The sequence below is a fragment of the Mobula hypostoma genome, chromosome 6 (assembly GCF_963921235.1).
Source record: "Mobula hypostoma chromosome 6, sMobHyp1.1, whole genome shotgun sequence".
Taxonomy (NCBI): domain Eukaryota; kingdom Metazoa; phylum Chordata; class Chondrichthyes; order Myliobatiformes; family Myliobatidae; genus Mobula; species Mobula hypostoma.
The window spans coordinates 169,154,039-169,170,029 of record NC_086102.1 but is presented as its reverse complement, the minus strand read 5'-3'; the positions used below and the strand labels follow the sequence as shown (position 1 = coordinate 169,170,029).

Sequence of the window (15,991 nt, the reverse complement as noted above, 5' to 3'; positions counted from 1 at the left end):
GTTTGTGAAGTGATAGCAGCCAAAGCTGGGTGGTCTCAGCCCAGAATTTACTGAGATTCTCCAGGAATATCTGCAGCTTCCACCAGCCTTCCAAAGGCAGCACAGGAAGACCAGAATAACCATTAAAGAAGTACACTTTAGTGATCAATTGATCAACAATGGATCGTTTCCTGATTGGATATGTAAATGTCCTGGATTGTTGGTGCTGTGAACTTTTATTCATCAGTTGTGACCAATTGGATATATCAGTATTATCCTCAATAAGGTAGCTGCTGCAGTGGAATGGTGAACAATTTTGTGTTTATAGTGATGACAGAGGAATGGTAATGTATTTTCAAGCGGTGGTGATGTGTGGCTTTTAGGTGAATCTGCAGAACATGGCAGTTTTATTTTCATTAGATAGGTGTTGTCTTGGTTTTCTGCAGTGCCTCTTGTACATTGTTTAGGCTGTAACCATAGACCATCACTGGAAATAAAATGTATGGCGGATGGGAGGCCAAATAAGCCGGTTGTTTTGCCCAGTTTGATGATGCTTTGTTGGAATTGCACTAATCCAGTCAAGTGTGAGAATTCTTTCATTCTTGACTTGATGATAGAAAAGGTTTGGGGAATCTAATGAGTCAGTTGCCTCAGAGCTTTGAATTTTTGAAAATGATAATGTGGTCCATCTGAAATCAGTTCTCAATCTTAAGTAAAGGAAATTGTGAATGCCTGTATGAGTCCAGTAGGTGTCATATCTCTGTGAGGGCCTGCTAAAACAAGCAAAGACCTTATAATTACTTTTTATCAAAATTAGTTCAGCAGAGCTGTTCATAGAAAGCCTACTGCAGAATTGAAGCCTGTGTGAAACACCAAGTGTTTAATGCAGCAGAAAACCTTGGAGCATAAAGGTTGTAGAGTAAGATAAGACAGGATGAAAATTTATTGGCAATAAGATCAAAGAATATTTCTGTCAATGCTTAGTAAGGGCTAACGAAGAAAATGTGCAGTATTTCAAGAAATGTGAACAGAACTTGTGCATGAAGAAAAGGATATAACTAAGGTTTTAATGAATACTTTCCAGCTAGCTTCATATGATGTCATATATTAAGGAGCAAGAGTGTGAAATATTAGACATGAGAAGCATAAGAGAATTAGCATCTTTGAAATTTATGTAGCACCAGGCTCAGAATAAACACTGTGCCCCAAGTGGTCAAAAGAAGCATTGCAGAGGCTTTGACTTCATTGTTAATATACCCTCATTGTAGAATTGGTATGAGAGGTCTATTAACATTGTCATTGTCACTGTAAGTATAATTGCTTTAACATTAATGAGGAATTCATTGAAATTCTCAGAGAATTTTAGTGGATTTATATGGAAAAGGCTTTTGATTTGAATTTCTCCAGATCATGGTGAATGTTTTTTAACTAGAGGAAGTTAAATGGTGGTATTCTTCATAAATTCACTCCGTAGCCTTTTTTTTTGTAATGAATATTAATGAACTAGACTTAAGTTTGTAACAAGCCACGATTCTTAAGTTTGCAGATACACCAAGATTTGACGGTGATATGACTGTAAAGAGGATAGTGATAGATTGTAGTTGGAATCAAATAGATCAGGCCAGTAAAACATGAAGACATGTCAAATGAAGTTCATTGCAAAACTTGATCAGTGGAAGCATTGATTATAAAAGTTGGGAACTTGGGCTCGTACAACACTTTCAAGAGCACAACCCTTATAAAACACTGGTCTGGCCTCTACTGGTATAAATTCTGATGCCAGATTATTGGAAGGATTTAAAGACATTAGAGAGGATCCAGAAAATATATATTTTTGCTTTACTCTCACTAAGTGCTAGGATGGGACTTTGTTCAGTCCATGAGTTAAATGTGAAATATTTCACAAGTGCTATACAAAATGCACACCAGCCACAGCCCTGCAGACCTTCGCGCCATGCTGTCTTCATCTTATGAGAGACGGTGCACCACACAATCAAGTTTATCTATGCCTGCTCATGCTGTTTCTATGCCTAATGTGAGAACCGATACACTGGATAGAAGCTTCCTTTACTGCGCTATCAGAATTTGGAACAGCCTTCCAAATGCTGTGGCTGGAAACATCTGCGACGATGGGGTCCAAGCCTTCAAGAGTCGAGTGCACAAACACCTATCATCTCTGGGAGGGAAGTCGCATGCTTCTTCATAAGCTATCATGAGGGGGACCAGGATGGCAATGCTTGGTTGATGGTAGGTTGGGTTAATACCTGACTCTCGAGCACTTGTGAGTTATGTTCCGGCTGGACTTGGTCCTTAAACTGCTGGAGAACAGTGTGGAAAGAACAGGTGCTGTTTTCTCCTGGTAGGGATTAGTTTTTAGTTCCAAGTGCTCCTGCCACATTTTGTCACCCTGCAACCTTATCCTTCAATCTCTGAATTATGGAGGACAGCATGTGTATTAATGTCTCTCTCCAGCAGACTTCATCATGATCATCATGACTCCAGTATTTGTACTATTTTTTAATGTTTCTTAATTGTACATATGATTTTTTTTGTGTTCTATCGCTGAGCAGCAGGTACCATCTGATTGGCCTATCAGAATTCTCTTTGTGAACTAGTTGACTTAAAAAGCATTTCTGATCTGGCTATTGTTCACAATTGCACTTAATTAAAAAAAAAGCACCTTTAGCCCACAATATCTGTGCTGGCCTTGATGCCTTTTTTAAATAAAAAAAAATAAACTAAGCATTATAGGTATACACAAAAGAAAATCGTGCAGAAAAACTTTCACCTTCATGGTTGTTACATTCATTAGTGTAAAGTTTTAAGTAAATAAGCAAATATAGCACTCGTGTGGTCCCCTGGGGTAATGTGCACTTTTACATTGTTCAAGAGGCTTTCTCACCCAAACCCTGCAGTAGCAGAATGAGCCTTGACTGTGGTCCTTGCCCACAGAGACTTGTCATTGGCTGCACCAAGTTTCAGTGCATCCCTTTAGTGTATACTCCTGCAGCCTGAACTCTGTCGGTCTGCAGTTTTCCCTTACAGGCATCTTGTGCAAGAACAAGAAGTTTCAGGCAGACCAAGAGGCATTTTTGGCTGAGTTGATGACCCTCCAGCAACACTTGATATCTGTCTTGGGGTGTGTGTGTGTCTGTCTCCTTTGCAGCTGCCCAGGATAAACCGGGACATATCCTTGCATTCAACTCCACACCCTCCATGCAAATCCAAAGTCTGTAAAGATGTGGGTGAACAGTTCTTCCCCACCACAGCCATCCTAAGGGCAGCATGTGTTGGGGTTGCTATATCATCTGTAAAGGCAGGATCTACAGACAACATATCAAAACATATCAAAACATATCAAAGCAGATCAAAACTCTCCCACTTGCTATCATCTAGCTCTTCTGTGATAAAGGATGGGAAATTCTGGGAGGCTCTGTTTGGTCAGGTCAATTTAAGCTAATCAACAGTTGCATTAGGTCAAGTATGCTGGTATTCAGTCAATTATTCAAAATCTGAAGAAATGATGAATATTAAATTGTTTATTCAGGTTAAAAATAGTTTTGAACTTTGTATGAGAAATGTCAGAATTGATTACTTATGTAATTTGTTTCATAACTTCAGGAATGAATATTAACTATGGAAGGTGAAAATATTTATCCAAATTGTACAATCTTCAAATCTACTGCAGAAAAATGTTGGAGATTAGCTTTTTTGATCCCATGTACATCAAAGTATACAGTAAAATATCAGTTTGCATCAGTGATCAACGTAGTCCCAGGGATTGTGCTAGGGAAAGCCTGTAAGTATTTTGATGCATCCTGCACCAGGGAAGGAGAAAAGAACAGGAGGTCTTTCATAGGGCAGAAGCCAAGAGATTAAGTGACAAAATAGTGATATTGCAAGGGGAAAGGATGGGCAATCAAGTCAAATATCTGGATGAAGAATAAATACTACACCATACTAAAGACTAAGTAACATGGCCAAGAAAAGTTTTTCTTTCACAGTGATCTTCTCTATTATGTCCCCTATCAATCTGCCCATTAGTTTAAGGATTGTAGATGTTTGGCACTTAGTTGTCACCTGTTCTGAAATTCTGCTAAAATTCAAATTATTTTGAATTGGTTTCTTTCGCATTAGAGTTGCTCACCATTCCAAAATTGTCCTCTAAAAGAAAGATAAATCACTGTATTATTTTCTATATTGGCAATCATCTCTTTAAAAACCTGCTTCTACTGCCTCCACCTCCAAAGTGCAAGAAAGGTGTGGACTTTTTAAAATCATTTCTAAGATAAGGCATTCTTCATTTCCTTGCTGCAAATTAACATCTTTCCCTATATTTCTATTTGATCTATCTTCCTGACATGTTCAGTTATTTTTCTTTGCCCAAAATGTCCTTTGACCCCTTTCTGACAAACTTCTGATCACATAAATTTCTTCTGAATTGTCCATACTGTTGACCAATGTGGCTGATTCTCTTCTTAGAGGTTATTTGCGATCCTTTTAACTATCTGGAATAATTTAATAATCCTCATTAGTCAACCCTGGGACATTGCAAACTTAGCCAAATCTTGATCCCCAATTTTTCTCAAAGTCTAAAGTTGTCAGTAACTGAAATGCTTAAATTCCACATCAAGTTTCATTCCTCTGAGTTCTAAAGTTGTGCCAAAATAAATGTTACTTTTGTTGATTAGACATTTGCTGTGAAATGTCTGCTGTGGGTAATCCATAAGAAGCGTAAAAGAGGACAAGGATAATTTCTGTCAGATGAGTTTTCTGGTCTGTTTGAGGCCTCTGAACTCTTAAACAGATAGCTCAAAGCTGTGCTAGCACACTGAAGGCAGTGGTATCTTTCCTCAATGCTAGTCTTGTGCCAGGTGGTTCATAAGGTATTGCAAGGGGGCCACATTTTCTTTGATCCAGTAGAACACTTTTTTGATAGGAGAGAGTACTGATATATGCTGAGGCTTGCTCTTTCATGTGCTGCAGTGAATTAGGTGAGGGCAACTTATAGCTCTGCCTCCAAAAGTATAAGGATGCAAGCATTAGTGGTTTGATAAAGGTGATTCTGGGATAGTGATGAGTGTGGAGTAGTGTGATGCATGTTGAACAGGTTCCTTTTTTCTTCAACTCCACTCCAGTGAGAAAATTCAGATTAAGATTACTTAGATCTACACTGTGGCCACTTTATTAGGTACACCTTTTTAAAACAAATATCTGATCAGCTATTTGCGTTGCAGCAAGCACGGTCAAGGAGATTCGGTTGTTGTTCAAACCAAACAAACAACTTCCGCTAATGCCCCACCTCCCCCTCGTACCACATCCATTATTTATATACACACATTCCCCCTCCCCCCCCTCCCCCCCCCCCCCCCCCCCCCCCCCCCCCCTCCCCCCCCCTCCCCCCCTCTCCCCCCCTCCCCCCCCTCTCCCCCCCCTCTCCCCCCCCCTCCCCCCCTCTCCCCCCCCCCAGATCCATCTTCTGCCTCCAAGGGCCTCGGCAGAGTTAATTATGCTCCTTGCAGTCTATGCTTCAATTTGCAACTTAACACCAATTAATATTATTCTGTTACTTTTAATGAAAGGTCTTTCATTAACTCTTTCTTTCTTCATAGCTGCTGCCAGACATGAGAATTTCTGACATTTACTGTTTTATTTCCCTTTTCTGGCATCTTCACGTTTTTATATATATGTGCAGTTTCAGTTTTCCTAATGCAGTGCTTAAAATTAGCCCTAGTCTTCATTTATTTAAAATTAAGAATCTTGATTTAGGTGTGTCATTTTACAAGAACTATTTTTCCTGTTTTAGAGTAAGAATGTGCAAATACAAGACACTGCATTTGAGATTTTTAAAAAATTTACAAAGTGTATATCGAGCCATAAAAATAGCATGTTTCCAAGTGAGTATAAAATTGTGTTCTGAAGCTTATTTTTTTATATATATATACTAGGCCTTTGATTTAATTGAGCAGAGGTACGCAGCAGTGAAAATCCATCAACTGAACAAAAATTGGAGGGAAGAAAAGAAAGAAAATTACCACAAGTATGTCTTTTATACATAAAATTACAAATAGAATTTTCTGTAGTTTCTGAACAAAGTAGAATTATATGCACTATTTTAATTGTTGGTTTTAGGCATGCATGTAGAGAATACAGAATACACAAAGAACTGGATCATCCCAGAATAGTAAAATTGTATGACTATTTCTCCCTGGATACAGATACGTAAGTATACTGCTTTGTATTTCAGAATGAGAATGTTGCTTTGATTTGTCTCTTACTGGGTACCAACAAAGAGGTATAAACAGTGAATTGGCCTGGAATATGTAGTCAAACCAAAGGAGAAATAACATACTTTAAGGTTGTATTTTTGTCAAGTAATAGAAAGATATTCTTTAACATTATTAAATTTAAGTTGATGTTTCTGATACAAAGGAGGTTTGTTTTGGTATTGCTGTAGCATGTCTCATTCAAACATGTATAGCATCATTTCCTTTGTGAAATTCTATAATGGAATAACATTTTAAAGGCATTATTCTTTTAACATTGTGGCATAGGATATACTGGTATGCAAAATGTCTTTCCTAGTGGTATGGTTTCAGTAAAGCAGAAAAGTTGTAAGTGTCTCCAAGTTGAACACCACAGGTATCGAAAAATATAAACATGATCAAAATATACTGCTCTGTTGTATTACAATGCTCAAATCATTTGGGATACAATGTATCAAAGATCAGTATATAACTGGTTCAAAAACATAAGGAACTATAAGTTATAACTATAACTATTTGTTATTTGATATGCAAATTAACTGGGGGGAGGGGCATAATAGGGAGACAGCAATAAATAGCATGGGAACAGTCCTTTTGGCACCTGAGTCCATGCTTACTAATACCATTTTTATTTTAATCCAACCCAAACCCAGCATGGTGGGAGAGCTTATCTAAACTGAATACCTTTTTGAGCACATTTTGTACCTGTTTGGCATAGTATACAAAGAGACACTGCATACTGATGTACAGTTTTGAGGGGTATATCCTCCCACCGAGCAGTTTTGTTATCATGCATGATCTGGCTCAAAGAAAAATGAGGAAGCCATGTTGGAATGTTTTAATGGTACCAGATGAAAGAACAGTAAATCTTGAAATACTGCAGTATGCATTTCAAATGTGTGATGGTTAGGGTGGGGATAGGATATGGATCTTGTATGATCTTAGGGACTGATACATCAATAAAACAGTGGAAGATAAGTGGTGGATAAAATGATAAAAAGGCACATATGATATATTTCAAGCCTAGAAGCATAGAATAACAAAATTCTCAAGGTCTGTAAATACTAGATTACTTTGTGTTGGTAATAAAAATGTTCTGCGCTGTCCCCAAGTCCCCTTCATTTAACTAGTGCAGCCAATCAACCTGTAAATGGTGAATAAAGGGGTAGTAACATATTTTATTTGTAAAGACTGATAGAAAATGTGGATACTTCATGTTCTTTAGATAATATGTCATAATGAAACTGAAAAAAGGTTTTTGACAGTGTTACTTGGAGGCTGGTAGTCAAACATTTGCCCTAGTGTTGGATGTAGCATATTGTTTGCCTATTAGGCCAGTAACTGGAGATCTGGACTGGAAGCGACAAAAATACCAGGTTGCTTTAAAATATGGCAACAAAATTGGAAAGGGTAGTGAATACAGGACAGAAGTTATATTTGAATGCACGCAGGATAATGCAGTTGATCTTGTAGCATAGTTAGAAATGAGCAGGCAAGATGTAAGTGTTACAGAGTTGTGGTTGAAAGAAGATCACAGTTGAGATTTAACATCCAAGATTACACACCTTATCAAAAGGACTGGCAAGTTGGGCAGAGGGGTGGGCTGGTTTTAATTTAAAACAAAAGAAAATCAAATCCAGAGAAAGAAGTGACAAGATCAGAAAACAACAAATTCTTGTGAGTAGAGTTAAGAAAGAGCAAGGGTAAAAAGACCCTAATGAGAGTTATATACAGGTCTCCTGACAGTAGCCAGGATGGTGGACTACAAATGGGAGATAGAAAAGGTATTTTTTTTTTTAAAAAGAAGGTGCTGTTATAATGGTCATGGGGGATTTCAGTATGCAGATGGATTGGGGAAAATGAGGTTGGTGCTGGATCTCAAGATAAGAAACTTGTAGTCTGCCTATAAGATCGCTCTTTAGAGCAGTTTGAGCCCACTAGGGAAAAAGTCAATTCTGAATTAGTTGTGTAATGAGCCAGGTTTGATTAGGGTTCTTAAGGTAAAAGAACACTTAGAAGGCAGTGATCATAATATGACAGAATTTGCCCTAAGGTTTGAGAGTGCGAAGCTAAAATTGGATATATCGTTATTACAGTGGAGTAAAGGGAATTACAGAGGAATTTCTGCATCTCAAGGAGGGGACTCATAATTACGAATAGGCAATGAAAACTGGCCTTGCCAATACATCCCTTGCTTGGATTTGGGTTGGGGGGGAGATATAAAATTGATGAAAATGCAAAATTGGGTTGCTGTTTTCTTTGGAAGAAATGTGGCAAGTTAACGTCAATGTAGCTGTCAACTGTAGGAGGATAGATGCCAGCTGACAGTTATAGTTAAACTAAACCAAACAAGTCATACAAAAATGAACAGAATTTTAATTAAGCTAATGCGCTAGTGAAGTTGTGTAATAAGATTTCATTGTTTTCTTTTAGATTTTGTACTGTTTTAGAATATTGTGAAGGAAATGACTTAGACTTCTATCTGAAGCAACATAAATTGATGTCTGAGAAGGAAGCACGATCCATTGTAATGCAGATAGCAAATGCATTGCGATACCTAAATGAAATCAAGCCTCCCATTATACACTATGATCTAAAGCCTGGTAAGTTTTTATCAGACTGAATGATGTGACATTCAGGCATCTTATTTATGACTTCTAATTAGGTTGTTATTGGATGATTAATTTTAGAATTGCTGTCAATTAATTGGGAAATATACATGATCTATAATAGAAACTGATACAGATCTTAAAGATTGTGTGGTCGTTGTGGGAGTGTTATGCTCAAATTGCTGCTGGATTTTCTACATCATAATTGCCTACCATTGGGTTATTGTTCCTCTCTGCACCTTGCGGCACATCAACTGGCAACATTGCCGTTTCTTTAACATATGTCCGTATTTCACGAGGCAGAGATACTAACTCAACGCTCAATCCAGCGGGGATGGAAAGTATGCAAGGAGCGGGCTGAATTTGAACCCAGGGTCATTCGCCTCAAAGTCTGGTGCGGATGCCACTGCACCACCAGCTGGCTGTTGATGGATATCATTGGTTGTAAAGCACTTTAGAATAAGGATGTTTAGTGCAAATATGAATGCAAGAACAAAGCTGTCTTTCATAAAAGGAAAAGTAAATAATAATAGATTCAGTAATGGAATTGTTTGAATCTATACAGCTTTCAAATTATAATACTTTACCTGCCATGTAGTGTTATATTTTGAGCAAGCCACTGGATGTTATGTCATTTTGCTAAGGGTATTTGCTTGAAGGAATGACATAATGACATCACAAAACCAAAATGACTTAAATATAAATTACATCAAAAATCTGTCACTGGAACAATAAATTAACTGACTCTTCAGGTAATATTTAAATCTAGGAAACTCACCAAAAAAACATAGTACAAATCTAAAAGAAGACTGCTTCTTTTATGCAAATGCACTTCCTATGTAAAGCACTCTATAGGACATTGTAACCAAAACAAAAAATAGGTACAGACCATAAGACATAGGAGCAGATGTAGGCCATTTGGCCCATCGAGTCTGCTCTGCCATTTCATCATGTCTGATCCAATTTTCCTCTCAGCCCCAATCTTCTGCCTTCTCCCTATATCCCTTGGTACCCTGACAACCAAGAACCTATCAACCTCTGCCTTAAATGTACATAAAGACTTGGCCTCCACAGCTGCCTGTGGCAAAGAATTCCACCGATTCTCAACCCTCTGGTTAAAGAAATTCCTCCTCATCTCCATTCTAAAAGGACACCCCTCTATTCTGCGGCTGTGTTCTCTGGTCTTAGACTCTCCCATCATAGGAAGCATCCTCTCCACATCCATGCTATCAAGGCCTTTCACCATTCGAAGGGTTTCAATGAGGTCACCCCTCATTCTTCTGAATTCTAGTAAATATAAGCCTAGAGCCATCAGGTGCTCTTTATGTAACAAGCAATTCAATCCTGGAATCGTTTTCGTGAACCTCCTTTGAACCCTCTCGAGTTTCAGCACATCCTTTTTTTTCTAAAAAAAAAGGGCCCAAACATGATCACAATACTTCAAGTGAGGCCTCACCATATGCTTTATAAAGTCTCAACATTACATCCTTGATTTAATATTCTAGTCCTCTTGAAATTAATGCTAACATTGCACTTGCCTTTCTCGCCACAGACTCAACCTGCAACTTAACCTTTAGGGAATCCTGCACAAGGACTCGCTAGTCCCTTTGCATCCTAGCTTTTGTAATAGTCATCCTTTCATTTCTTTTACCAAAGACTTCCCAACGCTGTATTCCATCTGCCATTCTCTGCTTATTCTCCTAATCTAAGTCCTTCTTTAACATCTCTTTCTCAAAACTAGCTCCCCCTCCACCTATCTTCATATTGTCTGCAAACTTTGCAACAAAGCCATCAATTCCATCATCCAATTCATTGACATATAATATAAAACGAATCAGTTACAAAGCAGACCCCATAGAACACCACTAGTCACCAACAGCCAGTCAGAAAAGGCTCCCTTTATTCCCATCTTTGCCTCCTGCCAATCAGTTACTGTTTTATCCATGCTAGAATCTTTCTTGTAATATATGGGCTCGTAGTTTGCTAAGCAGCCTCATGTGGCACCTGGTCAAAGGCTTTGCCAAGTACACAACATCAACCGATTCTCCTTCATCTATCCTGCTTGTTACTACAAAGAATTCTAACAGATTTGGCAGTCAAAATTTTCCCTTGAGGAAATCGTGCTGACTACGGCCTATTTTATCATGTACCTCCAAGTACCCTGAGACCTCATCCTTAATAATTAACTCCAACATTTTCCCAGCCAGTGAGGTCAGACTAACTGGCCAAAAGTATCCTTTCTTCTGCTTCTTTCCCTTGAAGAGTGGAGTTACATTTGTTATTTTCCAGTCATCTGGAACCATTCCAGAATCAAGTGATTCTTGAAAGATCATTACAAATGCCTCCATGATCTCTTCAACCACCTTTTTCTGAACTCTGTGGTATATACCATCTGGTGTAGGTGACTTATTTACCTTCAGACCTTTCAGTTTCCCAAGAACCTCGTCTTTAGTTATGGTAACTTTACACACTTCATGCCCCCGACACCTGGAACTACCACTCCAGCATTGTTTTCCGGAGGTCCGATATCCACTCTCCCTTCTCTTTACACTTTATCTATCTGAAGAAGCTCTTGGTATCCTCTAACATTATTGGCTAGCTTACTTTTGTATTCCACCTTTGCCTTAATGACTTTTTAGTTGCCTTCTATTTGGTTTTTAAAAGCTTCCCAATCCCCTAACTTCCCACTAATTTTTGCTCTATTATATGCCCTCTCTTTGGCTTTTATGTTGGCTTTGACTTCTCTTGTTAGCCATGGTTATGTCATTTTTCCTTCAGAATATTTCTTCCTCTTTGGGATGTATATATCCTGTGCCTTCCAAATTGCTTCCAGAAACTCCATTGCTGCTCTACTGCCATCCCTGCCAGTTTTCCAGTCATTTCTGGCCAACTCCTCTCAAGACTCTGTAATTCCCTTTTACTCCACTGTAATACTGATGCATCTGACTTGAGCTTCTCCTTCATAAACTTCAGGGTGAACTTGATCATATTATGATCACTTGCCCTTAAGGGCTCTTTTATCTTAAGCTCTCTAATCAACTCTGGTTCATTGCACAACACCCAATCGGGAATAGCTGATCCCCAACCACTGGGCTGCAAAGCATGTGCTACCGGGCTGCGAGGAAACGATATGAGTCAGCTGCACCTTTCCTCATTCCCTGTTACGCCCACTGTTGAACTTGAACACCGCACCCCCCCCCCCCCCGGTCGGCCAGTCCATAAGAATATTGTCAATATTAAACCGGTCCGCGGTGCAAAAAGGGTCGGTCAAATAGAGCTGCTCTAAAAAGCCATCTTGCAGGCACTCTAGAAATTCCCCTTCCAGTAACCCAGCACCAACCTGATTTTCCATCTCCCATTGTAACTGTTTGGGGGTCTGTATGCATCTCCCATCAGTGTCTTTTTACCCTTGCAGTTCCGTAGCTTTATCCACAGTGATTCAATGCCTTCCGATCACATGTCATCTGTTTCAAATGATTTGATTTGATTTTATCCCCAACAGAGCAGCTCTGCCTCCTCTGCTTTCATGCTGTCCTTTCAATACAGTGTATGTTCTTGAACATAAAGCTCCCAGATATAATCTGTCAGCCATAATTCTGTGATGCCTACAACAACGTACCTGCCAATCTGCAACTGTGCTGCAAGTTCATCTACCTTGTTCTGTACACTGCACACATTCAAATACAACACCTTCAGTCCTGTATTCACCCTCTTCGATTTTGTCGCATTATGCTCAACCTTTTTATTCCTAACTTTGTGTGAGGTCTTACCAGCATCAGCGTCCACAACCTCTCTACTAACTGTTCTGGCACTCTGGTTCCTATTCCCTGCAACTCTTGTTTAAACCTCGTCATGCAGCATTAACAAACCTTCCTGCTAAGATATTAGTCCCCCTCCGGTCAGGTGCAAATCATCCCTTTTGTACAGGTCCACCTTCCCTGGAAAAGGGCCCAATGATCTAAAAATCTTAAATCCTCCCTCCTACTCCAATACCTTAGCCAGATATTAAACTGTATTATCTTCCTAGTTCTAGCCTCACTAGCACATGCCATGGGTAGTAATCCTGAGATCACAACCCTGGAGGTCCTGACCTTTAACTTGGCACTTAACTTCCTATGCAGAACTTTGTCTGTCGTCCTACCCATGCCATTGATACCTACATGGACCATGACTTCTGGCTGCTCACCCTGCTGAGGACTCTATCCAAGATATCCTGGATCCTGGCACCTGGGAGGCAAATGCCATCCGGTAATCTCATTCTCTCCCACAGAACCTCCTGTCCGTTCCCCTAACTAACAAATACCTTGTCACCACAGCATGGCCTTTTTTATTTTTTACCCCCTCCCCTTTCCCATCTGAATCACAGAAACACACACTGCTAGAGACCTGTTAGGTCATTTCTCCCCCAGTTTCCCCTCTTCCCCCCTCCTCCCCCCAACAATATACAAAAGGTCTTAAGACGTAGGAGCAGAATTATGCCATTTGGCCCATTGAGTCTTCTCCGCCATACAATCATGTCTGATCTTTTTCTTCACCCTCACCCCCTTAAGCCCCACTCCCTGGCCTTCTCCCTGTAACCTTTGATGCTATGGCCAGTCAAGTACCTACAAGTCCTGCCTTAAATACATCCAAAGGCCTGGCCTCCTCAGCTACCTGTGGTAACAAATTCCACAAATTCACCGCCCTCTGGCTACAAAATTTCTCTGCATCTATATTTTAAATGGACACCCCTCTATTCTGAGGCTGTGTCCTCTTTTCCTAGACTCCCCCACAATGGGAAACATCCTTTACACATTTACTATGTTTAGGCCTTTCAATATTCAGAAACTTTCAATGAGATCCCCCTTATCCTTCTAAATTCCAGTGAGTACAGACCCAGAGCTATCAAATGTTGCTTGTATGATAACCTTTTCATTCCCAGCATCATCTTTGTGAACCTCCTCTGAACCCTCTCCAATGCCGGCACATCTTTTCTTAGATGAGGAGCCCAAAATGTTTAAAGGCCTGAACAGAGTATTTCCCATGGTAGGGGAGACTAGGACAAGAGGGCACACTTCAGGATTGAAGGACATCCATTTAGAACAGAGATGTGGAGAAATTACTTTAGTCAGAGGGTGGTAAATCTGTGGAATTTGTTGCTGTAAGTGGCTGTTGAGGCCAGGTCGTTGGGTGTACTTAAGGCAGAGATAGATAGGTTCTTGATTAGCCAGGGCATCAAAGGGTATGGGGAGAAGGCAGGGGAATGGGGATGACTGGAAGAATTGGATCAGCCCATGATTGAATGGGGGAGCAGACTCGAATGACTGAATGGCCTACTTCTGCTCCTATATCTTATAGTCTTAAAACTGTTCACAATACTGAAGGTGAGGCCTCACCAGTACCTCAGCATCACATCCCTGCTCTTGTACCTAGACCTACTGAAATGAATGCTAACATTTTCCACTGATCTGGGAATACAGGTACAAAATTCCCTAAAAGTGGCGTCACAGGTAGATAGGGTTGTAAAGAGAGCTTTTGGTACATTGACCTTTATTAATCAAAGTATTGAGTATAAGAGCTGGAATGTTATGATGAGGTTGTATAAGGCATTGGTGAGGCCGAATCTGGAGTATTGTCTTCAGTTTTGGTCACCAAATTACAGGAAGGATATAAATAAGGTTGAAAGAGTGCAGAGAAGGTTTACAAGGATGTTGCCAGGACTTGAGAAACTCAGTTACAGAGAAAGGTTGAATAGGTTAGGACTTTATTCCCTGGAGTTTAGAAGAATGAGGGGAGATTTGATAGAGGTATATAAAATTATGATGGGTAGAGGTATATAAAATTAAGATAGAGTGAATGCAAGCAGGCTTTTTCCACTGAGGCAAGGGGAGAAAAAAACCAGAGGACATGGGTTAAGGGTGAGGGGGGAAAAGTTTAAAGGGAACATTGGGGGGGGGGCTTCTTCACACAGAGTGGTGGGAGTATGGAATGAGCTGCCAGATGAGGTGGTAAATGCGGCTTCTTTTTTAACACTTAAGAATATATTGGACAGATACATGGATGGGAGGTGTATGGTGGGATATGGTCCATGTGCAGGTCAGTGGAACTAGGCAGAAAATGGTTCGGCACAGCCAAGAAGGGCCAAAAGGCCTGTTTCTGTGCTGTAGTTTCTATGGTTCTATGTTCTATAGATTCAGGATCAGTTCCTGCGGATTGGAGGGTAGCTAATGTAATCCCACTTTTTAAGAAAGGAGAGGGAGAGAAAACAGGCAATTATAGACCAGTTAGTCTGACATCAGTGGTGGGGAAGATGCTGGAATCAATTATAAAAGATGTAATAGCGGCATATTTGGATAGCAGTGGCAGGATAGGTCTGAGTCAGCATGGATTTACGAAGGGGAAGTCATGCCTGACTAATCTTCTGAATTTTTTGAGAATGTGACTATGAAAATGGACATGGGAAAACTAGTGGATGTAGTGTACCTGGACTTCCAAAAAGCCTTTGATAAGGTTCCACATAGGAGGGTAGTGTGCAAAATTAGAGCAAATGGTATTGGGGGTAGGGTACTGACATGGACAGAAAATTGGTTGGCAGACAGGAAACAGAGTAGGGATTAACGGGTCCTTTTCAGAATGGTAGGCAGTGACTAGTGGGGTACCGCAAGGCTCGGTGCTGGGACCACAGCTATTTACAATATATATTAATGATTTAGATGAAGGGATTTGCAGATGACACAAAGCTGGGTGGCAGTGTGAAATGTGAGGAGGATGTTATGAGAATGCAGGGTGACTTGGACAGGTTGGATGAGTGGGCAGATGCAGTTTATTGTGGATAAATGTGAGGTTATCCACTTTGGTGGCAAGAACAGGAAGGCAGATTACTATCTGAATGGTGTCAAGTTAGGAAAAGGGGAAGTACAAAAGGGGCCACCTAACAGTAGTAGTGAGGTCGGAGATGGTATTAAACAGGAAATTAGAAATGTGTGCAATAAAGGAACAGCAGTTATAATGGGTGACTTCAATCTACATGTAGACTGGGTGAACCAAATTGGTAAAGGTGCTGAGGAAGAGGATTTCTTGGAATGTATGCGGGATGGTTTTTTGAACCAACATGTCGAGGAACCAACTAGAGAGCAGGCTATTCTGGACTGGGTTTTG

At 40.0% G+C, this 15,991-nt stretch overlaps 1 protein-coding gene across 5 annotated transcripts in view; it reads left to right on the top strand.

Annotated features, from left to right (window-relative positions):
* Positions 1 to 15,991, top strand: part of LOC134348604 (serine/threonine-protein kinase tousled-like 1) — a 142,754-nt gene that overhangs the window by 113,086 nt on the left and 13,677 nt on the right. For all 5 annotated transcript variants that reach the window (XM_063052228.1, XM_063052227.1, XM_063052229.1 and 2 more), the window contains 3 exons: positions 5,928 to 6,019; positions 6,112 to 6,201; positions 8,679 to 8,848. In XM_063052228.1, coding sequence (XP_062908298.1) covers positions 5,928 to 6,019; positions 6,112 to 6,201; positions 8,679 to 8,848 — 352 coding nt within the window. The remainder of the gene's footprint in view (positions 1 to 5,927; positions 6,020 to 6,111; positions 6,202 to 8,678; positions 8,849 to 15,991) is intronic.